The sequence below is a fragment of the Vicia villosa genome, linkage group LG6 (genome assembly GCF_029867415.1).
Source record: "Vicia villosa cultivar HV-30 ecotype Madison, WI linkage group LG6, Vvil1.0, whole genome shotgun sequence".
In the NCBI taxonomy this organism is placed as follows: domain Eukaryota; kingdom Viridiplantae; phylum Streptophyta; class Magnoliopsida; order Fabales; family Fabaceae; genus Vicia; species Vicia villosa.
Genome location: NC_081185.1, coordinates 28,922,272 through 28,948,730, shown reverse-complemented (window position 1 = coordinate 28,948,730; position 26,459 = coordinate 28,922,272). Strand labels below are relative to the sequence as shown.

Below are 26,459 nucleotides of genomic sequence, written 5' to 3'. Positions count from 1 at the left end.
TCGTATATTGATGTGGTTGATATGGTTGCCATCGTTAGTGTGACACATTGGTGTGTCCTGGTGTTCCTTGGGATCCGACTCGAGGAAACACTTGGCTGCTACGTGGTGTCATTAAGCACTAATTCTCCCCTAGAACCTTAGTTGAACTAAACTTTGGGCTTTTAGAAAGTAGTGAGATGGCTGGCTTTGGTGCCGACTGAAGTTGGTTGATACTCGAAGCTACACTCATATGGACTTGACTTTCAAGACCTTTTTGGTTGGTGATTTGATTGCCGAACTGAGATAAGCGCCTTCGAGAAAGGACAATGATATGAGCTCCCTAGAATTCGATCTTTATAGGATAGGTTGAGCCAACTAAACATCAGTGGGGAGGGTAGGTACCTAATGAACCTCATGCAAGCCTTAAACCTAAGGCTCTTGTGTGACTTGTTTGTGTTTGTTATCTACTTGGCATCATGACATCATGCGCATAACATTTCACTAACTATTTCAGGGACCGAGGAATTTATCTTTGTTCTCTTTTTTTGTAGGGTCTTGGAAACCAGAAATACTATCCGAGTCAACTTTGTGAAAGTACCTTCCGAGCTGAAAGAATTGGTATCAAAGGTTCCTGGAGGTTCTCGTTTCACCGAAAGACATGGTCTTCTACTCGATTTGGTTACCTCTGGTTTTGAAGGAGAAATGATGAGTGTGATGTTTTAATTCTTTGACCCCGAGCATCATTGCTTCACGTTCCCCGATTATCAGTTGGTGCCCACCATGGAGGAATTTTCTGAGATGCTTCACATCCCTATTGGAAATCAGCTACCATTCACTAGTTTAGAGAAGATTCTGAAGCCTGAAGTCATTGCCGCTGCATTACATCTGAAGAAGTCCGAAATTGAGAGTAATTGGGAAACAAGGAGTGTAGTCAAGGGTTTCCTTGCTAAGTTCTTAATTCACAATGCTCGATTATTCTCCGATTCCTTGAGTTATCATGCTTTCGAAGACATATGGGCTTTGCTCATCTATGGTTTGGTGTTGTTTCCAAATCCTGACCAATTTATAGACGTACATGCCATCCAGATATTTTTGACTCGCAATCCTGTGCCTACTTTTCTTGGAGATATTCTACACTCACTTCACACTCGTACGATGAAGAAGCGAGGAACTCTCATGTGTTGTATACCTCTGCTGTCAAGGTGGTTTATTTCGCACCTTCCTCGGTCGGTAATGAGGAATGACCAAGGCTTGAAGTGGCATCGAAGGATAATGTCGCTTTCTCATTCTGACATTCGTTGGTGTTCTCTATCCAAGAAAAATGTTACTATCATTGACCGCTGTGGACAATACCCTAATGTGCCACTCCTTGGCATAAGGGGGGGTATTACTTATAATCCCTCGTTGTCTCTATGTCAGTTTGGTTACGCTCGAAGAGATAGTATTCATCATATGCTTATACAAGGCGTTGTGTTCAACTATGAAGATGATCCTCAAGGTCACCGTCAGAAGTTTATACGTGCTTGAGACATGGTGAATAGGATTGACAGCAAGAGTTTGGGGCAAAAGAACTCCATTCCTTTAGAGGCTTACCTCAGATGGGTGCGCACTCGTGCTCAATGTTTTGTCATGCCATATCCAAATGTCAGACCTGTGATTGTGGAGCCCGAATACGAAGAAGATGTTCCTCAGGTTATTTTTCATCCAGACATGCCTACCGATCTTGAGGAGCTGAAGAGATCTTGGATCCAGTTGAAGGAAGAAAGGGACACCTTTGAACCTCAATTTCACGCTAAAGAGAAGAAAGTATTAGAGCTCAGAAAGCAACTTCAGGAAGAGCAGAGCATCAACACGTTCCTTGGTGCAAAGCGAAAGCGCACATGGGAGACTTGAAGACCTTCTTTTTTATGCTTTTATTTTTGCTATTTCAGTTTCTTTCTTTGTAAAGCCTAAAAATGGCAAACAGTTTTATGTTTTTTAACGTTATTAATGAAAGTCTCTTTCTTGTTTGGTTTAAACAAATTTAAATTTCAAGGTCCTTGAAATCATTGCATAAAAATGATCATATCATTTCATAACATTGCATAATAGGTTTCTATGAACATGATACTCATCTTCTCGCTGTTTATTTCAGCTAAGAAAATGAATCCTGTCGAGCAATCAGTCAAGGATCTGCAAGCACAGAACGCTGAATTCCAAGCCCTGATCTTGAATTTGTCCAAGGGGCGAGAAGAGCTGAAGACACTCCTTACTAAGAAAGAGAAGAAGACTAAGAAACCCGTGGGTGTTTTCAACATGGGAAGGAGATTCCGAGGCCCTCTTAAAAAGGCCAAAGAAGTCGAGATCCCAGAAGAGACTGAACAAGATGATGGAGATAGTGGAAAGACCGATCAAAAGAGCAATAATGGTTCTGTCAAGCAAGACCGATCAAAAGAGCAATAATGGTTCTGTCAAGCAAGACCGATCAAAAGAGCAATAATGGTTCTGTCAAGCAAGACGAAGAAGAGGAAGAGTACTACTATGAGGAAGAGTATCCGGAGGATAAGTACAGACAGTTGGAGGAACGGATGAAGGCTGTGGAAATCCAAAAGGTGCCAGGGCTAGACTTTGAGGAACTAGGGCTCATCTCAGGAGTCGTGATCCCTCCAAAGTTCAAGACTCCGACCTTTGCCAAGTATGATGGAGTCTCTTGTCCCAAGATGCATCTAAAATCATATGTGTTGATTCACTTGTTCCAGGAGAGTTTGTCTAGAACTCAACTCGAATGGTACGATCAGCTGGAGGGTACCAATATCCGTACATGGGAAGACTTGGCTGTTGTTTTCTATAAGAAATACCAATATAATGCTGATCTCGCACCGACTCGTACACAACTGCAGAGTATGTCCATGGGTCCGAGAGAACGTTTTAAAGAGTATGCGCAGAAGTGGAGGGATTTGGCTGGCAGAGTTCAACCTCCTCTGGCTGACAGAGAGCTAGTAGATATGTTCATGGGTATATTGACTGGTCCATTCTACAGTTATTTGCTGGGAAGCTCATCAACTGGTTTTACTGATTTGATATTGATTGGGGAGCGTGTCGAAAGTGGCATCCGAAGTGGGAAGATTCAGGTGGCTGCTTCTTCTGGCGTTACGAAAAAGCCCTATAGTGGGAGAACTGAAGCTAATGTTGTGCACGGCCAGAAGGGTCGCAACAAAAATGATAGTAGCCAATCTGTTGGAGCTGTCTTGATTTCTACACCTAAAACTCAATAAAATCGACAACAAGGATACCAGTGCAGACAAGACGCGCCCAGAAGAAACTTCACAAAGATCAATATGTCATTAAATCAGGCATGGCAACACCTGCTGAAGGCAAAATTACTTGCACCAGTAGCTCCGCCAAACATCAATACATCTTCTCCTCGCTATGATCCTAACGCAAGGTGTGCGTACCATTCTGACTGTGTGGGGCATGACACCAACAACTGTTGGACACTGAAACACAAAATCCAGGATATGATTGACGCAGGAGAAATTGAGTTCGATCCTTCAGAAACTCCCAATGTTATCACTGCTCCTATGCCAAAACATGACAGAGCAGTCAATGCTGTTGACCAGGACTCTTATGTTACTAATGTGATGAGCCTGACTACTCCTCTCCCTGTTATCAAGAAGAAGCTGTTGCAAGCCGGCTTATTTCCGGGTTGTGTTGAAGACTGTTACTACTGCTCGTCTCAGTCAAATGGTTGTGCAATGTTGAAGACTGGCATGCAACGCTTGGTGGATAATCGAACGATCTTGTTTGAAAAAATGCCTTCTGTGGAAAATTTGTATGAAGATCTAGCTCAGAATTTGAAATTCGAAGACGTGTCCGTGATCTCTAAGACTCCTGTGAGAATTCCTACCAAGGGCCCCATAAGGATTACCGCTGAGCCCAAGGTAGCTCTCTTGATCATTACCAAGCCTGGTCCAATCCCATACTCCTCTGACAAGGCTGTCCCCTGGAGTTATGGCAATGATGTGTACATCCATGGTGTGAAACAAGAAGCTTTGAATGATGAGCCTGTAAAAATCCCCAATCCCGACATTGACAATATCGTGGGGACTAGTAAGGTTACAAGAAGCGGAAGGATTTTCTCCGCAGAAATCTCTCCAGATGCCAATACCTCAACCCAAGTTCCTGTTTCTGATTCAACTGTTGATGTGCAAGGAAAGGGACCATTGCTGGAACCAGTTCAGACACCAGTTGAAGCTACTACTGAAGAAGTCTCCCAGAAAGAAATGGATAAAATTCTGAAGATCATCCGGAAAAGTGATTATGACGTGATTGAACAGTTGGGGCACACTTCCTCCAAGATATCCATGCTTTCATTATTAACTTGTTTTGAGGCTCATGCTAAGGCTCTGATGAAGTTTCTAAAAGATGCGCACGTGCCACAAGAGATTTCTGTTAATCAATTCGAGAACTGTGTTGCGAGCTTGACAACCAACAACTATCTGGGGTTTTCTGATGCTGATTTGACTCCCGCTGGAAAAAGTCATAACAAGGCCTTGCACATCTCCATTGAGTGTAAGGGCACTACTCTGTCTCATGTGCTGGTGGATAACGATTCCTCGTTGAATGTGTTGCCTAAATTGGTGCTGGATAGACTTGATTCTGAAGGGATGATACTGAAACCCAGTGATGTGGTGGTAAAGGCTTTCGATGGGTCGAAGAGTGCGGTATACGGAGAGGTTGAGCTCCCTATCAGAGTAGGTTCTTAGATTTTCAATTTCTTGTTCTATGTGATGGATATCCACCCCGCTTATTCCTGATTGCTTGGGCGCCCGTGGAAACATGAGGCAAGTGCTATGACATCTACTTTGCATCAGAAGCTGAAGTACCCTGCAATTGGCAAGATCGTCACTATGCATGGGGAAGAATAATATGTGGTTAGCTATGTGAATGAGTACAAATATGTTGAAGTGAACGGAGAATTCATCGAGACTCCTTGCCAGACTTTTGAATTGGTTCCGCAGGTTGTCTCTGCTGCCAAGCACACACCTATTGTTCCTAAAGTTACCCGGATCGCTCTGACAATGGCTTCTCTGGAGGATGCTAAGGTTGTGGTTAAAGAAGGTGGTTGTACTGTTTGGGCCCAACTCATTGATGTCCCCTATAAGTTTGACAAGCTTGGGTTAGGTTGTACTACTGGAACTCAGAATAATAATTATCACACCCTCCTTGGAGGGTTAATGTCTCACTTCGTCAGCAAGGGAGTCAACGCTTTAGAAGATGGGGAGAGCAACTGCAATCTAGACAAGTGGATCTTTCCTACCCCTGACAATGGGCTGAACAACTGGAAGACCGAAGATGTTATCTCTATCTCCTTCAACCAGGAGTAATTGCAATTTTCCTGTTTTATTGTTTTTTCTTCTCCAAGTTTTGGTTGTGTAATTCAAACAATAAACTTTAAAGCCTTGTGCCTTGCCCAGGGCACAGTGGTCCATTTGTTAGGGCTTGTCATTTCATAATCATATTTTCATTCAAATAAATTATTGGACGTTTCATATTCAAATATTGCGCTCTATGTTTTTGCTTTTTTATATTATTAAATAGCTATATGTTCTTACACACACCCACATAATACACTGTAGATTCACATCCACTTTGGATCCCATTGATAACGACTCTGCTACTGCCAATTATGACTTTGATAATCCGATCTTCCAAGCTGAGGATGAAGGCGAGGAAGATTGTGAAGTGCCTAGAGAACTTGCCAGACTGTTAGAGCAAGAAGAAAAGACTATACAGCCACACGAAGAGCCGATTGAAGTTGTGAATCTTGGTACTGACGAAGAAAAGAAAGAAGTCAAGGTAGGCGCTGGGTTGGAAGACAGTGTCAAACAGAGACTGATCCAGATGCTACGAGACTATGTTGAGATTTTTGCTTGGTCTTACGAAGATATGTCCGGCCTTGATACTGACATTGTGGTGCACCCCCTACCAATCAAGGAAGATAGTCCTCCGATCAATCAGAAACTACGAAGAAGTAGACCCGATATGGCCAAGAAGATTAAAGACGAAGTTGAGTAACAATTTAATGTTGGGTTTCTGAAGGTAGTGAGTTATCCACCATGGATCGCCAACATTGTGCCGGTAGCTAAGAAAGATGGGAAAGTTAGAATGTGTGTTGACTATAGAGATTTGAATCGAGCAAGCCCAAAAGATGATTTTCCGCTGCCTCACATTGATACACTGGTGGATAATACTGCACAATGCAAAGTGTTTTCCTTCATGGACGACTTCTCTGGTTACAATCAGATAAAGATGGCACCAGAAGACATGGAGAAGACATAATTCACAACACCTTGGGGGACTTTTTGTTACAAAGTGACGCCTTTTGGTTTGAAGAACGCAGGGGAAACATATCAGCGTGCAATGGTAGCCTTATTCCATGATATGATTCACCAAGAAATAGAAGTGTATGTGGATGATATGATCGCTAAATCCGACACAGAAGAAGAACACCTTGTCCATTTGCAAAAACTCTTTGACAGGTTAAAGAAGTACAAATTGAGATTGAATCCGAACAAGTGCACTTTTGGGGCAAGATCCGGTACACTCCTAGGGTTCTTCGTCAGTAGTAAAGGTATTGAAGTTGACCCGGCCAAGGTTAAAGCTATTCAGGATATGCCTATACCACGTACTGAGAAGGAAGTCAGAGCTTTCTTGGGACGTTTGAATTATATTGCAAGGTTTATTTCTCACCCGACAACCACTTGTGTGCCAATCTTCAAACTACCGAGGAAAGATCAAGTGGTAAAATGGAACAACGAATTCCAGTTAGCCTTTGACAAGATCAAGGAGTACCTCCAAGCCGCCAGTTGATGGAAGACCTCTGATAATGTACCTAACAGTGTTAGGGAATTCAATGGGGTGTGTATTGGGCAACATGACGAGTCTGGTCGAAAAGAGCATGCAATATACTACCTTAGCAAAACGTTTACCGACTGTGAAACAAGATACTCACTGCTCGAGAAACCTTGTTGCGCTTTGGCATGGGCTGCTCGCCGACTGAGACAGTATATGTTGAAGCATACCACTTTATTGATCTCTAAAATGGATCCTATCAAGTATGTATTTGAGAAGCCTGCTCTCTCCGGAAGAATAGCAAGATGGCAAATGATATTGACAGAGTACGACATCTAGTATACCACACAGAAGGCAATCAAGGGAAGTGTACTAGCTGATCATTTGGCTCATCAAGCGGTAAACGACTATCAGTCCATGAATTTTGAGTTTCCAGATGAATATATTATGCTTGTTAATGATTATGAAGAGCCTGGTCCGGATGAAGGACCTGAACCAGCATCCCGATGGACTATGGTTTTTGACGGAGCTTCGAACGCACTTGGCAATGGTATTGGTGCTGTGATTATCTCTCCCGAAGGTGGTCATACGCCGTTCACAGCTAGACTATGTTTTGACTGCACCAACAATATGGCCGAATATGAAGCGTGCATCATGGGTCTCAAAGCCGCAATCGACTTGAGAATCAAATTTCTAGAAGTATATGGGGACTCAACCTTAATAATCAGTTAGATCAAAGGAGAATGGGACACGAAACATCCCAATCTCATCCCTTACAAAGAGCATGTGCTAACTTTGATCCCTTATTTTGAAGAGATTACCTTTGAGCATATCCCGCGAGAAGAGAACCAGTTGGCAGACGCGTTGGCTACCATGTCATCTATGTTCAAAGTGTGTGGGACAATGAGGAACCCATGATCACTATTGAAAGATTGGATGAGCCGACACATTGTTGTGAGATTGTTATAGAGGAAGTAGACGAGAAGCCTTGGTTCTATGAAGTAAAAAGATACCTCGAAGCTCAGGAATATCCTGAAGGAGCATCCATCAATGATAGGAAATTTCTAAGAAGGTTCTCTGCCAAGTTTTTCCTGAGTAATGGAATCTTATACAAGCGTAATCACGACTCGACCCTGCTTCGTTGTGTGAGCAAGAAGGAAGCAGAAGAAATAATGGAAGACATGCATGACGGTATTTTTGGAACTCATTCCAGTGGACATACCATGGCTAAAAAGATCTTGAGAGTAGGCTATTATTGGTACACCATGGAGACTGACTGCCACCATCATTCTAAGACTTGCCATAAGTGTCAAATCTACGCTGATAAAGTGTACGTGCCTCCAATTCCACTAAATGTCTTAACCGCTCCTTGGCCCTTTGCGATGTGGGGCATTGATATGATCGAAGAAATCAAACCTACTGCCTCCAACGGGCATCGCTTTATCCTTGTGGCTATTGATTACTTTACCAAGTGGGTGGAAGCGGCCTCATTTGCCTCAGTTACCAAGAATGTTGTGGCTCGATTCATCAAACAAAATCTCATCTGTCGGTATGGCATCCCTGAAAGGATTATCACAGATAATGGTACTAGTCTGAACAACAAGATGATCACCGAGCTCTGCACGCAGTTCAAGATCAAACACCATAATTCTTCCCCCTATCGACCAAAGATGAATGGTGCAGTAGAAGCCGCTAACAATAATATAAAGAAGATTGTATAGAAGATGACAGTGACGTACAAAGACTGGCATGAGATGTTACCTTTTATCCTTCATGGTTATCGCACTTCTGCACGTACTTCAACTGGGGCAACCCCTTTTTCACTGGTTTATGGTATGGAGGCAGTATTACCCATCAAAGTTCATATTCCTTCCCTAAGAATTATGAAAGATGCAGACTTGGGCGAAGACGAGTGGATCCAAACTCGACTGTATCAGATAAACTTGATTGATGAGAAAAGGCTTGCGGCTCTTTGTCATGGGCAGTTATATCAGAAGCGTATGATCAAAGCGTTCAACAAGAAAGTCAAGCACCAAGCGTACCATACCGGTGACTTAGTAATAAAGCGTATCATCCTTCCGCAAGGTGATCCCAGGGGCAAATGGACTCCTATATACGAAGGACCATTTGTAATTAAGAAGATATTTTCGGCGGAGCCATGATGCTTACCACAATGGATGGCGAAGATTTCCCGCACCCCGTGAATGCGGACATAGTCAAAAAATACTACGCATAAAATAGACCCACTAGGTTGACATATCTAGGAAAAAATAAGGGCATCCCAATGGACCAAAAGGGTTCGGGCAAAAATTAGGGATATGAATACAAAAAATGTACACCCGGCAAGTCGAAAACCTGAAAAGGCGGCTTAGGAAAAAACGGGTATCCCGGTAGATTGAAAACGTGAAAAGGCGGTATAAGCAAAAGTTAGGGATTAAAGCGTACGACTATGTCCCATTGGATCATCACTCATCAATCCCCAGTTAGCTTTGTCACCAAGGTCAAGTTCAAAAGGCATTAATCAATGCAATCATTTCTTCCAACAAGCAAGGGATGAGATACTCGAAGGCATAATGGCCATAGCTGGGTCGAAACCCAATTGGATCATTTCCACAGAGCTGTTTTCCTTATTGTTCACTTTGTACCTCTTTTCAAAATTGCATGACGATTTCCTCTTACTAGTAATTCTGTCTCCTTGTACTAATTCGCCTGTTTATGGCCTTTTCCCAAATCAATACAAATTGTTTCAAGCTTACTTTTTCACTTTCTCTATTTTGAATACGTAAGCGTCCAATGATAATTTTGAATGAACCTATGCATTTTGAATATGATCAGTGTTTACCAAAAGATTCTTATATGCACAGGAAATAGGGAAAGCAATTGAATAACATCTAAATCATCCAGATATCCTCCCAGAGCCAGCAGTATGGAAATATCCCCACAAAAGCATTTCTCAAAGAATGAATCATTCTCCTACAAGGATGTATGCCTCAAGCATAAATAAAAAATCCCTAACTGAATAATTCTTGCACAGAAGACAGGAATCCGCAATACAATCGTGTTGTTATCCTCTCCAACAACAAATAAGGATTTATTTTCCCTGTAAAGAGCTACTATACAGGGCTATCAATAAGCATCTACATACACATATCCATACATCATGCATCTACCTCTATGCATCATATATTGTATCATGGTGAACGCAAACATAACACACAAAGATTCTCATTTATTTTGAGAACTTCAAACCACAATAAAATACATGCATCATGACATTGCATAAAACTGACTTTGTCTTTCAGGTCGACCAACCGGTCAGGAAAATGTCATCGACAAATCAATCACTATCAAATATACAGTTTGGAAGCTTGAACCCCAGATTCCTGAAGAAATTCACTCCGGAAGCTTGAACCCCGGATATTCCAAAAAATCTCTACGCTAGATATGTTTCGGAAGCCTGAACCCCGAATGATCTGAATTCTACGACAGATATGTTCCGGAAGCCTGAACCTCGGATGATCTGAATTCTACGCCTGAAACGTTCCGGAAGCCTGAACCGCGGATGATCTGAATTCTACGACAGATATATTCCGGAAGCCTGAACCCCGGATGATCTGAATTCTACGCCAGAAACATTCCGGAAGCCTGAACCTCGGATGTTCTGAAATCTACAACAGATCTGTTCCGAAGCCTGAAGCCCGGATGATCTGAATTCTACGCCAGAAAAGTTCCGGAAGCCTGAACCCCGGATGTTCTGAAATCTACGATAGATATGTTCCGGAAGCCTGAACCTCAGATGATCTGAATTCTACGCCAGAAACGTTCCGGAAGCCTGAACCCCGGATGTTCTGAAATATACAACAGATATGTTCCGGAAGCCTGAACCCCGGATGATCTGAATTCTAAGACAGATATGTTCCGGAAGCCTGAACCCCGGATGATCTGAATTCTACGCCAGAAACGTTCCGGAAGCCTGGACCCCAGATGTTCTAAAATCTACGACAGATATGTTCCGGAAGCCTGAACCCCGGATGATCTGAATTCTATGACATATATGTTCTGTAAGCCTGAACCCCGGATGATCTGAATTCTATGACAGATATGTTCCGGAATCCTGAACCCCGGATGATATAGATATATTCCGGAAGCCTAAACCCCGGATGATCTGAATTCTGCGACAGATATGTTCCGGAAGCCTGAACCCCGGATGATCTAAATTCTACGACAGATGTGTTTCGGAAGCCTGAACCCCGAATGATCTGAATTCTACGACATATATGTTCTTGAAGCCTGAACCCCGGATGATCTGAATTCTATGACAAATATGTTCCGGAAGCCTGAACCCCAGATGATTTGAATTCTACGACAGAGATGTTTCGGAAGCTCGAAACCTGAATATCCTTGAATCTCTATACCAGATACATGTTTGGAAGCTTGAACCCCAAACATTCTGAAGATCTATCATATACGCACCTTAGGAAGCATGACCCCCCAGATTGCTGACAAGCATCTCAACTAGATGGCATCTTTAAGCCCATCTCAAACAATTCTATGTGAACACCTGGATGGCACCTCTAAGCCCATCTCAGACAATTTTCTGTCAACATCCGGATGGCATCTTTAAGCCCATCTCATACAAAAATCCCTGTCTCCGCAAGGGCAAATTTATGGGCATTCTAGTGTTCAATCCTCTTCCACCTTCAGTTTCCGATAGGCACACAGGCCAATCTACATCCTCATGTTTAAGAAGATTGAACATGGGCAGCTGTCATACCCTAAAATTTGCCTACTTTAGTTCAAGACAATTTGTCTCCTCATACTCAAATATCCTCGATTGCCTAAGAATATTCAAGGTTTTCACCAGATAAAGGCGTCCCCTAGGTGACATGGCCCAAAATTAGGGTTGTGATTCTTTTCAAGGAAACTGAACTTCTAAGGCCTCAAATGGACTTCATGGTATCCTATAGGACCCAGAGTATCCTCATATCAATTTTCAAGCCTCCATTCACAAGGTTTCTCGATCAATGGCTCAAAAAGTCAATAGTCGAAAATGCTAGGTTAAAAGTCAACTATCATCAAATCACAGTCAAAACTCCTGATTTTTGGGCAACATCAACATTTTTATGTTATATTCATCATTTGATCAAGGTTTGATCATGATTCGTCAAGAAAAGGTCCAAAATCATCAAAAGAGAAAGTTTCTAAATTAGGTTTTTAAAGAAGAAAGTCAACCCAACTTTGACCAGCCATAACTCTCACATGGTTCATCAGAAATTGCCCAACAAAAGTTCATTCTCAAGTAAATTCAATTATCTACAACTTTGATGTTGGGTCCAAAGTCAAGAAATGCACCAGTTGAAAGATACAAGCTAATACATTATAGGTCCTTTTGAAAGTCAACAAAAAGACACTTTTTCTCAAAGGATGGTAAATGAACATGGTAAACTCAATGAAGGTGAAACCAAAAGGATCTTTTAGAGGACTCTTTGAGATTTCTAAGAAGTATAAGAACACCTTCATATGATTAAAAATGAGGGAGATATGCTTGGTACAAGTTGGTCGATTTTCAATAAAAACATGAAAACCTAAATGGTAAAAAATCAAACTTTTAAGTAATGGGCCATATGTTTTGGATTAGCCACGTGATTTTAAGACCATTCAAGGCCCAAGGATCATTTGATAAGTATTTTTTGATTTTTATTATATTTATTTTGATTTTATTTATTTAAAATCAATATAAATCAAATAAAATCAAAATAAAACAAAATCATATCACACAAAAAACTTCCATTCATAAAATCATGTCCAAATGCATCCAACCAAGGAAAATTACACGTGAAAAAAGTTGTGGAAAATAGAATGGAGATTGAAAAACGAAAGATTTGGTGCATAATTAAAAACAAATATTTTCCATTCAAATCTCTTGATCTCTCTCCAATATTTTCACACCCTAATCCATCTCATATATATATACCTAAAGATTCAGCCTTCATGAGGACGAAAACCCTAGCCCTTGGAATGCCTCCAAAAGTTCAAAGAATCTCAAGAAAGTTGAATTTTTGTTTTGATATTTGGAGTCCTTTCCACGCCCAACCAATCATCCCAGGTTGCTCACCAGGCACCAAATAGCAGGTAAGAAGCCTAGAAACACTCTCATGCTACGTACACATGCATATCTCATCACTTACAATACTTACATTATTGTTTGATTTCGTTTTGCATATATCACAGGTTTTTAACATGGTTTGATGTTTCCTTTAAGTTTATGATGAATAATAAAGGGATTTAAACCCTAAAACCGAAGCTTAGAAGCACGTAGTGAGATTCACCATTATTAGGGCTTCCCACTTTTTTCCTTCGAATCTCCATGTGCAGGAGTTTTCGACCAAAACCAATCACGTATTTGAACTCAGAAGAGCCTGTTTATGTAACCTGGGTGCCTTTAATTCTTGTTCGAATCGTATTGGTGTGTGTTCCATAGTTGCAGTTTGAGTAAAAGAAAAAGGAGCGAAATCCGCAGGTAAATCGGAAGCTGAAGTTGCAAAAAAATCCGCAGGTACGGAGGTTGAAGATAACAAACGAAAGGTCTGACCTTGACAAGACACGAGGCTCAGTCTCACTTGCCAGTCAACGATACCGGTCCCTCTCTCTTGATCTGATTGGTTCCTCGCAAGCACTAGAGGGCCCCAGTTTGGCTTTCGTTTGAATTTCCCTCTAACTATATGTTTTATATTTAATAATTGCTATATGTTAATTGTTTGACTAACCATGATAGCTGAAGTGGCAAGCGTGATCTCTTTGCAATTTGTGGGATCTGGCTTCGATACCCAGTGACCAACAAGTTTATTTTTTAACTTTTGTTTATACACTATATCAGATCAGGTGTGCACATCCAGCAGGGGCTCACCATGGACGCTCACGTTCCATTCCATGGATTTATAAACGACCAGATCTGAAGGACTCATAGATATTGCTCTATGGTGCACTCCCGGAAAGCGATCACACCTGAACCCAGCGCCTTTAATCGTTTTTTTCTGTGTTTTTTTAACCTTTATTACTTTTTTTATTTATTGATTAACTTTTTAACTAATAATTAACTAAAAATCACAAAAAATTTAATTAACCTCTATAATTTAAGTTAATTAGTAAATTTTAGGTTCTTGATCATTTTAAATATAACCTTTTTTTAATAGATTTAGGTTAGTTAATTTATTTGAATAACTTAATAATTAATTTAGGATTTTATTTTAATTAGCTAATTAACCATCAAATCTCAACTTTCTCCCGATTGCTTCTCTCATCTCGAAATCCCGTGTATGACGCGTGTTTGTTTATTTTATTTCTTTTATTTAGTTATTAGAATGTTTATAGGTCAAATGTGAATATTTAAAGGAGTCTTTTTACTTTCCAGCACTTTTTAATTTCTGTATTTTATTATTATATTGTTTAGATGTATGATAGGTTAATATTATAAGACTGAAAAGAAAAACGTTAGATCACAATAAAAACAAGATAAATATTATCGAATACAACATGCTTGCACGCACTCACCCCTAGGGTACGCCTCTCTTGGTTGCCTTTGATTATAAGGTCGTATCCCTCGAAATGTAGAGGTACCCATTAGCAAAGGTCCCTCAATATAAAATCGTCACTAAAGTCCCTCGATGACCCTCGATTGTTGCCTACGAAAAATGACGATAGTCCCTTCGAACTTGCTAAAGGTACCTCTACTTGTTTCCTTCAAACGACCTCGATGACCCTTCGATGACCCACACGTCCAATATAAACAAGGACTACCTACTTCTATATAGTATGGATAGTCCTAGGAACTTTAAAAAAGCATAGAAAAAGACCAACTATTTAGGGTTGTGCTCTTAATATGCCTAGCTCAATTAAAAAAACATCTTTTCAATACTCTTTCAAAAAAAAAACAAAGGCTACGCACTTACACTAAAGTCCTTATGCCCCTTTTCAACTCAAAACAAACAAATATGAGCTAAGCAAATTAAGAGCCCGTAGATAACTATGGATGAAAAGGGTGATTACACCTTCCCTTTTCATAACTCACCCCCTGAGCCCGTTTTCTTTTTTTATAAAGGTATTTTTCTGTACTTTTTATCTTTCCTAAAATTGGACAAAATAAAAGTCGGTGGCGACTCTTGATCATCGTAACATTGGTTACTTTAAAAAATAAAATTCAATTCACCAAGTTAGAAGTGGCAAAAAAAATTAATAAGCGAATAGATTCTAACCTGGCCATTGGTGCAAAGGTTTCAGTATAGTAAATACCTTCTTGCTGACTATAGCCCTGAGCAACCAGACTGTCTTTGTTTCTTACAACTTCTCCTTTTTCGCTTTGCTTGTTTCTGAAGACCCACTTAGTTCCAATGATGTTAAATCCTTTTGGTCTTGGAACAAGATCCCATACATCATTCCTTGTAAACTGATTTAGTTCTTCTTGCATGGCAGTTATCCAGTCAGCATCCTCCAGAGCTTGATCAACAGATGTTGGCTCAATAAGAGATACTAGACCAAATTGACATTCTACATTGTTCTTAAGGAATGCTCTTGTTCTGATAGGATCTTCTTTCTTCCCAATGATAACATCTTCTGAGTGAGCAGAGTTGAGTCTAGAAGATCTTCTGATAGTTGGCTCTTCAGAAATTCTGAGATTTTCTAGTGAAACAGCAACTTGATCTTCTGATACTTTGCTTCTGGGTTCTTCGGAGTCTGAATTAGAGATTTCTATATCTGCAAAATTCTCAAACTGCTTTGGCTTTTCAAGACCAAGCTTATCATCAAATTTGCGTTCAGAATATCCAAGAAGGAAACACTTCTGTGCCTTAGAATCAAACTTATGTAGATGATCTTTAGTGTTCAGAATATAACATATACATCCAAATGGATGGAAATAAGAAATGTTGGGCTTTCTGTTCTTCCACAATTCATAAGGAGTCTTATTAAGAATAGGTCTTATGGAGATTCTATTATGAATAAACATGCAGTGTTTATTGCTTCTTCCCACAAATGCTTAGCCATATTGGTTTCATTGATCATGGTTCTGGCCATTTCTTATAGAGTCCTATTCTTTTGCTCTACAACTCCATTTTGTTGTGGAGTTCTAGGGCAAGAGAAATCATGGGCAATACCATTTTCTTTGAAATAAATCTCAAAGAATCTATTCTCAAATTCTCCACCATGATCACTTGTGACCTTTATGATTTTACACTCTTTCTCAGATTGGATCTGAGTGCAGAAGTCAAAGAACACTGTATGAGACTCATCCTTGTGTTTTAAGAACTTTACCCATGTCCATCTGCTATAGTCATCTACAATGACTAATCCATATTTCTTCCCTCTGATTGATGCAATTTTGACTGGGCCAAAAAGATAAATGTGCAGAAGTTCTAGCGGCCTTGAGGAAGAAACAACATTCTTAGACTTGAATGCACGTTTGGAAAACTTCCCTTTCTGACATGCTTCTCAAAGAGCATCTGATTTATATTTCATATTAGGGAGTCCTCTGACAAGATTAAGTTTGTTAATCTGAGAAATCTTTCTCAAACTAGCATGGCCTAATCTTCTGTGCCAGACCCATTGCTCTTCACTAACAGACAAAAGACAAGTGACCTTATAATTCTTAAGATCTTGAAGATCAATTTTGTAAATGTTGTTCTTTCTCTTGCCTGTAAATAGGATTGAGCCATCCTTCTGACTAATAGCTTTACAAGACTTTTGATTAAAGATTATGTCATAACCATTGTCACTTCCTTGACTTATGGACAATAAGTTATGAGCTAATCCATCCACTAGCAGAACATTAGTTATGGAAGGAGAGTTACCAATACTTATGGTTTCAGAGCCAATGATCTTGCCCTTCTGATTTCCTCCAAACTTAACTTCTCCAGCGGATTTAAGCACCAGGTCTTGGAACATATACCTTTTTCCCTTCATGTGCCGCGAGCAGCCAGAGTCCAGGTACCATGACATGTTTTCCTTTTTCTTCTTTGCTGCCAAGCATATCTGTAACAGGGATTATCTTTTCCTTAGGTACCCACAATTTCTTGGGTCCTTTCTTGTTAGTTCTCCTCAAGTTCTGATTGAACTTGGGTTTAGCATGATAATTAACAGGAGGAACAACATGATATTCCTTATTCTGAGCAACATGATATTTTCTAGTATGTGTCACATGCTTCTTAGTGTGTGTAATGTGAAAACTCTTTGCATGTGATGTGAGCCTAATATCATGGGAGTGGCCATATTTGAATTGATCATACAAGGGCTTGTATGTGATTTTCATATCATCCACAGATTCAAGTTTGTATGAGGTTTCACCCTCATAGCCTATGCCAACTCTCTTGTTTCCACTAACTGCATATATCATAGAGGCAAGTTGACTTCTTCCAATACCGCTAGATAAAAACTTTCTAAAACTCAAGTCATATTCCTTAAGAATATTTTTCATACTTGGAATAGACTTCTCTGAACCAGAAGATGATTCAACATCTTTGGATAATTTTAAAACCTTTTCCTTCCGTTCAGAATTTTCTACTTCAAGCTTCTTAGTTTTAGATTCAAATAGCTTCTTCAGCTTTTTGTATTTGATACTAAGTTGAGCCTTGAGTTCCAGAAGTTCAGTTAGACTAGAAACTAACTCTTCTCTAGATAGTTCATAAAATACCTCTTCAGAATCTGAGTCTGATGTAGATTCCGATTCATCATCAACAGTGGTCATCAGCGTAATGTTTGTCTGCTCATCTTCAGAGTTTGATTCTGATTCTGATGAATCTGAATCATCCCAAGTTGCCATAAGGCCTTTCTTCTTTTGAAACTTATTCTTGGGCTTTTCCCTCCGAAGCTTTGGAAACTCACTCTTGTAATGTCCTGGCTCCTTGCATTCAAAGCACGTGACCTTCTTTTTGTCAGATCTTCTGAGTCCAGAAGATTCTCCTCTTTCAGGCCTTTTGGAACTTTTGAAATTCTTGAACTTCCTTTGTTTACTCTTCCAGAGTTGGTTTACCCTTTTGGAGATCATGGACAGTTCATCTTCTTCTTCTTCTTCTTCTTCTGATTCTGACTCTTCAAAATCTTCTTCTTCAGCCTGAAAAGCGTTAGTGCATTTTTTATTATTTGATTTTAAAGCAATAGACTTACATTTCTTCCGAGGTTCATTTGCATCCAGCTCTATTTCATGACTCCTCAGTACGCTGACCATCTCTTTAAGAGAGACTTCATTCAGATTCTTAGCAATCTTGAATGCAGTCAACATTGGGCCCCATCTTCTGGGCAAGCTTCTAATGATTTTCTTGACATGATCAGCCTTTGTGTATCCTTTGTCAAGCACCCTTAATCTAGCAGTCAGATTATGGAATCTTGAGAACATTGTTTCAATGTTTTCATCATCCTCCATCTTGAAAGCTTCATACTTCTGGATTAAAGCAAGAGCTTTTATCTCCTTGACTTGGGAATTCCCTTCATGAGTCATCTTCAAGGATTCAAAGATGTCATGGGCAGTTTCTCTGTTTGATATCTTCTCATATTCAGCATGAGAAATAGCATTCAGCAGAATATTCCTTGACTTGTGATGATTTTTGAATTGTTTCTTTTGATCATCACTCATTTCTTGTCTTGACATCTTTACTCCTCTAGCATTTATAGGATGTCTGTAACCATCCACAAGTAGATCCCATAAGTCACCATCTAGACCAAGAAAGTAACTTTCAAGTCTATCTTTCCAATATTCAATGTTTTCACCATCAAATACTGGTGGTCTAGAATATCCAAATCCATTATTGTTTTAATCATTAGAAACAGGTGTAGCAATTGATGCAGCTGTTGATGGATCAACCATATTGACTTAGTGTTTTTCTCCCTGAATCTTTTCCTAACACGGTTAAGTGCTTCCACCTAGAATCGGCGCTCTGATGCCAATTGAAGGATAGAAAAACACTTAGAAAGGGGGGGTTTGAATAAGTGTGACTTTAAAAACTCTTAAGATAAAAACAATGAACATAATTATTTTTATTCTGGTTCGTTGTTAACGAAACTACTCCAGTCCACCCCCTTAGAGTGATTTACCTCAATTGAGGATTTAATCCACTAATCAATCTGATTACAATGGTTTTCCACTTAGATACCATCTAAGTCTTCTAGATTATACTGATCACAACTTGATCACTCTAGGAAATCACGACTTAGATAACCTCTAAGTCTTCTAGAGTCTACTGATCTAACTGATCACTCTAGGAACCTTTTACAATCAATGTAAAATAAATGTTTACAAGAGTATGAATTTGCTTCTTAGAAAGCTATAATCACAATTGTGATATTTCTCTTAAGTTCTAAGCTTAACACTCACTAAATATTACAAGAGTTGTGAGGTTGAAGATGAAGTTCGTGAGTTTTGATTTCAACAGCGTTTCAGTATTTTTGCAAGAGTTGTATATCTTCTTCTGATCAGAACTTCCATATTTATAGGCGTTTGAGAAGATGACCGTTGGGTTGCATTTAATGCATTGCGTGAATAGTACAACGCTGCATTTAATGTTTCATACTTTTGTCAACTACCTCGAGCCATGCTTTTGCTGCTCTTACTGACGTTGCCTTTTGTAGCTTCTAACTTTCCTTTTGTCAGTCAAAGATTAGACTTAATAGCCTGTCATCTTGTACTTGCTTCTGAATTCAGATTTGTAGATACAACGTTTGAGTATCTGAGTCATTCAGCTTGGTGCAGAGCATCTTCTTGTCTTCTGACTTTGAAGTGCTTGAGCGTGATACCGTTCAGAACATCAGTGCTTCTGCTTCTGACTTCATGTTCTTCTGATGCTTCATAGTCCATGTTTTGATTCTGCTTGACCATCTTCTGATGTCTTGCCAGAGAATGTTTTGATGGAGCCATCCAGAATCTTCTGAGTCAGTGCTTCTGAGCGCTGAATTATGCATACTCTTTATGTATTTCCTGAAATGGAAAATGAAAAGGATTAGAGTACCACATTGTCTTATACAAAATTCATATATATTGTTATCATCAAAACAAGAATATTGATCAGAACAAATATTGTTCTAACAAATATTGATCATATGCCCCACCACGATGGGGCAGTCAATGCAATAGAGGTCGTTACCGAGCAAGAGTTGGTTCAACAAAGAAGCTTCCCCATGGATGCACTTAAGAGGTATCTACTTATAAAGGGGTTCATCTTAGAACACAATGAAGCTTTAAAAGACACTCTGCAAAGACTCATGGATAAAGGGTTAATTAAGCTGGAGGAACACTTTGAGGAGGAGTATGTAGCCATGGTAGATAGGAATGAGCCATTGATGATACCCAGTCAAGGGGCGAGGAAACCATTAATCATCCCATGTTCTAAACCACCACTGCGGATACCCACACAAGAACACACCAGGGTTATCCCGGTTAATCAGAACAAAGCTCCATATCCTTTGGACAAAATGAAAACAGTACCTTGGGAATACATTTCCGGAGCTAATACTGCTGTGTCAAACATCGTTGGACCTGGAGGCATAACCCGTAGCGGTCGCATATTCAAAACTGCACAGGCACAACAAAAGCCTAATGAAAACTTGACACAAGCTAGTGATCAAGCTGCTACGAGACCAAGTGTAGAGGCTACCCCCAAGGATAAGGAAGCCACTGATAAGGATGCTGAGGAATTTTTGGCTTTAATCAAGAAGAGTGACTATAGGGTGGTGGATCAGTTACAACAGACACCTTCCAAAATATCACTCCTATCACTATTGGTGCACTCCGAGAAGCATCGAGACGCCTTGATGAATATTCTGAATGCCACACATGTAACTAAAGACATCACTATAAATCAGTTCGATGGGATGGTGGCTAATCTCTCTGATGGGGCATGTCTGGGGTTCAATGATCATGAGTTACCTCCACAAGGAAAGGCGCACAACAAGGCCTTGCACATCTCTATACAATGTGGAAAGGCTCATCTATCTAGGGTTCTGATTGACACAGGTTCGTCACTAAATGTGATGCCAAAAGCTACCCTCGACAAGATAGCCTTGGAAGGTCTCGTTGTCAGACCAAGCCGTCTAGTGGCCAAAGACTTCGATGGGTCGCAGAGTACGATGTTTGGAGAAGTAGATCTTCTTGTTTTAGTTGGTCCTCATACCTTCTGTATCAACTTCCACGCAATGGAGAGAGAACCGGCTTACACTTGCCTACTAGGGCGTCCTTGGATTCATGCAGCTGGGGAAGTCACATCCATCCTCCATCAAAAGATAAAGTTTGTGGATGGAAACTCCGTAATAACCATCAATGGGGAGAAAGACATATTCTTCAGCAACTTGGATTCATACAAATACAGTGAGGTTGGAGAAGGACCGTTAGAAACTGCATTCCAAGCGCTAGAGATTGCAACTGCGGTCACACTGCCTGTGGAGAAAATGCGAAGGGAGGTAACATCGTGGAGAGACCTACAAGACCTGAATGTGGAAGGCTGGGGCAAAGTACCAGAAATCTTGGAGAAGAAGGATCGCTTAGGTCTAGGATATCAACTGTCGAAGATCACAAGCGTTGTGATGGAGGAACAACGATTCCCCCCGATTATGGAGACTTTCGTGACAGGCGGATATGAACATGTGGCTAAGATATCCAACATGGAATCTAAGGAGGGAACATCCAACTTCATCTGAAGGGTCAGATCAGGAGAGCAGCTCAAAAACTGGACAAGCCTTGAGATACCAAAGATAGTTTTCATTTCAAAGTAATTTGCTTTTTGTGTTTTTTTCCCTTTCAATAAAAAACAATAACGCTCATGCCTCGCCTGAAGCATAGAGTTGGTTTGTAAGGGCCCCATTTACTTTCAATGTTAAGGTTATTAATAAAAATTATCGTTTGCATTTTGGTATTAAAAACATTATCTCTTCTTGCATTTATTTCTTTTCAAAATGATAATTAATTTCTTTCACAAAAAAGCACATCCATATCTGCATACTAAAAACGAAAAATAAAACATGTGCATATCACCTTCTAACACTACCGATAATAATACTGCTGAAACTCAATATAAACTCGAGGCTCTCGCTAATCAGTCCGAGGAAGGGGATGAGGAAGACGATGAACTTCCGGAAGAATTGTCAAGGTTAATGGATAAGGAATCCAAAAGCATGCTCCCTTCTCAAGAGGCCATTGACATTATAAACTTGGGTACAGACAAAGAACCCAAGGAAATCAAAATTGGGGCAACGCTGCACGAGGACGTAAAAGCAACACTAATCAAGCTCCTCCACGAGTACGCAGAGATATTTGCTTGGTCATACCATGACATGCCAGGGTTGGATACGGATATCGTTGTGCATAGGTTACCGCTCAAAGAAGGATGTGCGCCTGTCAGACAAAAGCGTATAAGAGTTCGCCCCGACATGGATAACAAAATCCGAGAAGAGGTACTCAAAAAATTCGACGCAGGGTTTCTTGCCGTGGTTGACTATCCACCATGGATTGCCAACATAGTGCCAGTTCCTAAGAAAGACGGGAAAGTACGCATGTGTGTGGATTATAGGGATTTAAACAAATCAAGTCCGAAAGATGACTTTCCACTACCACACATAGATATGTTAGTGGATAATACAGCGCAAGCTTCGGTGTTCTCCTTCATGGATGGGTTCTCTGGGTATGATCAAATCAAAATGGCTCCCGAAGACATGGAGAAAACAACCTTCATGACATCCTGGGGCACCTTCTTCTACAAAGTAACGCCTTTTGGGTTACGAAACGCAGGGGCAACATATCAACGAGCCATGGTCACATTGTTCCATGACATGATTCACAAGGAGGTCTAAGTATACGTAGATGATATGATTGCTAAGTCCTGTACGGAAGAAGAGCATATTACACACCTACAGAAATTGTTCGAGCGTTTAAATAAGTTCAAGCTAAGGTTAAACCCGAACAAGTGTACATTTGGTGTAAGGTCAGGAAAGCTATTGGGATTCATTGTGAGCCAACGAGGCATAGAGGTAGATCGCGACAAGGTGAAGGCTATACAAGAAATTCCTGTTCCAAGGACAAAAAAAGAGGTTCGTGGGTTCTTGGGTTGATTGAATTACATCTCAAGGTTTATCTCACATCTAACAACCACGTGTGAGCATATATTCAAGCTACTAAGGAAAGATCAGCCGATCAGGTGGAATGACGATTGTCAAGCAGGCTTCGAAGCTATAAAGAGCTACTTACAAGAACCACCAATACTCATACCTCCCGTACTAGGAAGACCGCTGATCATGTATCTCATAGTCCTCAAAAGGTCTATGGGATGTGTACTGGGGCAACAGGATGAAACAGGCAGAAAAGAGCACGCTATTTACTATCTTAGCAAGAAATTCACGGATTGCGAATCTCGGTATTCACCATTGGAAAAGACATGTTGTGCCCTAGCATGGGCCTCCAAACGTCTACGGCAATATATGCTGAACCATTCCACATGGTTGATATCGAGGATAGATCCGTTGAAATATGTGTTCGAAAAACAGGCTCTCACGGGTAGAATCCCAAGGTGGCAAATGTTACTATCAGAATACGACATACGATACGTCACCCAAAAGGAAATAAAAGGGAGTGTATTGGCAGAACATCTTGCTCACCAACCCCTCGAAGAATACCAGTCTATGAAGTTTGACTTTCCTGACGAGCACATTATGGTGGTAAGGGACTACGAAATACCAGGGCCCGACGAAGGACCTGAACCAGGGGCAATATGGACACTTATGTTTGATGGGGCCTCAAATGCACTTGGACATGGTATAGGGGCAGTCTTGACATCTCCAGACAGTCATCACTTACCCTTCACTGCGAGGCTATGCTTTGACTGAACCAACAACATTGCGGAATACAAAGCGTGCATATTGGGATTATAAGCGGCGATTGATCTAAAGGTAAACCCTCAATCAACACTTAGCTTAGGTTTGTTGATTGGTTATATGTATGATTATTGGCTTGAATGTGCTTTCTGGGTTTTAAAAGGGGTTAGGGTTCTTGAAAATGAGGGTTAGGGTTCGTTAGGGTTCTTAGGGTTTATTAGGGTTCTTAATTTTTCTTCCAGATCTGGGTTTTGGGATGAGTTTTGCGGTTGAAGATCAACCGGAAACTGGGTTGTAAGGCGGTAAAAGGGGTGGTTGGGGGAGAAACCACCGGCCACGGCGATTTCCGTCCGGTGGTGGGTGGTGGCTTTTCTGGGTTGCGTTTGTAGAATGAAAGAAGAAGAGAGAGGAGATGATTGAGAGAGAATGGAGAGGTAGAGAGAGAAAACGAAAAGAGAAAAAAGAGGCATGGGGGGTTGAGTCTGCGTTTTTATAATCAAACCCATTCACCGAGAATGATGACGCGTGGCCTTCCCATGGCCACACGTCTAGCACAGGGAACATGATTTCGTGCGCACGTCCTTATCACTCTCCTCAATTATCCTTACATGCAGGCCGTAGGATCTAGATCAGACGATCTTGATTTTGCTCACCCACCATAACCTACGCCTTCGCCACACACAATCACAGCGGGTCACAAACTTTTGGGCCTAATCTAACACTTTTAACACCCCCTAAATTGCTAGCCTTAACAAAACACACCCCCATGAGTAATAAAACAAAATAATTAATTAATGTATTAATATTAATTCTTATTGATTTCTTAATTTTCTCTTTGATCCGATTATATCTAATAGTCGTATTGGTGAGAAATAAAATAATAAAAATAAAATAATAAAAATAAAATAATAAAAGTACATTTATTTTGCTAAAGGGTTTTAACCACTCTATTGGTTACGATGATTAGCATTTTCTTTTTTGTCAATTCGTTATTATTTTTAATCGAATCTATTGTTTATAAGGAGTAACGATAAATTAATAATTTAATTTTTAATTTTTAAAATACATTTATTTGTTATTAGTGATAATCGAATCTATCGATTAGAATTGTTAGCAATCCTTCATTAAAACTGTTAATTATGGTGATCAAACCTATTGAATGTAATGTCACAGAGAATGTTGTAACATCCTCCAAAAACATTGTGAAGGTGAAGGGTATGTTAGGTATTTGCCATCAAATCAAATTATAGCAATTAACATGTTTTGGGGAATACATTTTGGGCTTTTTAAATATCCACTATTTGAAACTTCCCTCACTTAGTCTGTATATAAAGTTCCCTCGCACTCCTATTCTTCTACAAACGGCAAACAACCCTATTGGTCCTTCTCGTCACTTATTAAGTTTGAACTATTGCGATTCTTCCCACGAGTATGACACAAGTTCTGTTTCGAAGAGTCTCAAAATATCTCAGCAATCATGTGATGCATCTCCAAAGAAGTTCTCTCCCATCTCTGACTCGGCAACACCAGATGAGTCTGTGGTTGTCGTTTTTTTACCTCCCCGTTTCACTTGGGAGGACGGCACGCCAGACCCTTCACGCGAAATTTGGAAGGAGAATGCGCCCGTGGTGGGATGAATTTTGTTTCAGTTCTTCCTACGATATCACACGAACTTTCTTATTGTCCTACGAGTAGGAAAGGGAAAAAAAGATCTCAACTAAACCCTAAGAGTTTGCTAAGTGTGGGGATTTCACCTAGACTAGAAATTCTGGAGTCCGGGAGGTCGGTTATACATAGGGAAGTGTTTAAACACCCTACATATCTGTAGTACTCTACAGGAACCTTCTCTGTGTCTAAATGTGTTTGTGCTGCTAATGATTATTGGGAAAGTTTCTCCTTTGTGTTAGGAGAAGGAATTGAATTGAATAAAAGAAAGACAGACAGACTGACTGACTATTTTTGGTATTTTATTAGCTCGCTGAGATTCCTTGTGAACCTCATGCCTACATATCCCTAGTGGAAGTCAGAGCTTAATGTAGTTCGGGGAACTAATTAATTATTAATTATTTTTGGTGCCTTGCTTGAAGCTCAAGGTTGAAGCTTGAATTAAATCACTGTTTATAGTAAAGAGGCATGAAATCATCTTTATAGAGAGGTATTTCTACTATTCCACCACAAACATTTTAAAAGAGTGACAGAATAACTGAATTCATTTCAGTCAAGAGGGGGACCTTACTTGTGTATGTGCAAGTATACCAGTCAAATGCCTCTTAAATGAAAGAAAGATGCTCATCCAAATTAGGGAAAGTTACCGCATGTCTGGGTTTTACTGCCAGCTCATGCCTTTCAAAATCCTAAATGGGAGACTTGATTAAAATGTAATGTTTGTTTGTTTGAATGTGGTGAGATAGAAGAAAGATCTCTCTATAGAGATAAGCTATGTCTATCTACTATATAAAAGATTTGACTTTTAACTGGCTTGTATGAGGCCCAAGCTTGAGGCTTTTTGATTGATTAATTATTATTATGATTCTGGAGAAAACTCCATTGAGGATTAATTTACAAGGGATTTTTATGTTCTGTACAAAGCCCAGAATTGAGGCTGACTCTACTTAGGGAAAATATATTTTCTGCCTTGTATGAAGCCCAAGGTTGTGGCGGACTCTTAAATAAACTGAGTATGTATGACTTTATAGGAATCTTTGACACACAACATATGGTTTATCTGCCTTGTACAAAGCCCAAGGTTGTGGCTATTGAACAATGAAGGACTCACTAGGGGAGACTCTATTATCTGCCTTGTACAA

At 40.1% G+C, this 26,459-nt stretch overlaps 3 protein-coding genes across 3 annotated transcripts; all 3 read left to right on the top strand.

Moving 5' to 3' along the window:
- Positions 1-759: 759 nt before the first annotated feature.
- LOC131613459 (uncharacterized) lies at positions 760-1,506 on the top strand. Its single transcript, XM_058885128.1, has one exon. It carries the CDS (start codon positions 760-762, stop codon positions 1,504-1,506), a length of 747 nt encoding a protein of 248 aa, XP_058741111.1.
- Positions 1,507-3,296: 1,790 nt separating this feature from the next.
- Positions 3,297-4,724, top strand: LOC131613458 (uncharacterized). The gene has a single exon (XM_058885127.1). It carries the CDS (start codon positions 3,297-3,299, stop codon positions 4,722-4,724), a length of 1,428 nt encoding a protein of 475 aa, XP_058741110.1.
- A 15,331-nt stretch (positions 4,725-20,055) lies between these two features.
- On the top strand, positions 20,056-21,486 carry LOC131613457 (uncharacterized). The gene has a single exon (XM_058885126.1). It carries the CDS (start codon positions 20,056-20,058, stop codon positions 21,484-21,486), a length of 1,431 nt encoding a protein of 476 aa, XP_058741109.1.
- Positions 21,487-26,459: the final 4,973 nt, after the last annotated feature.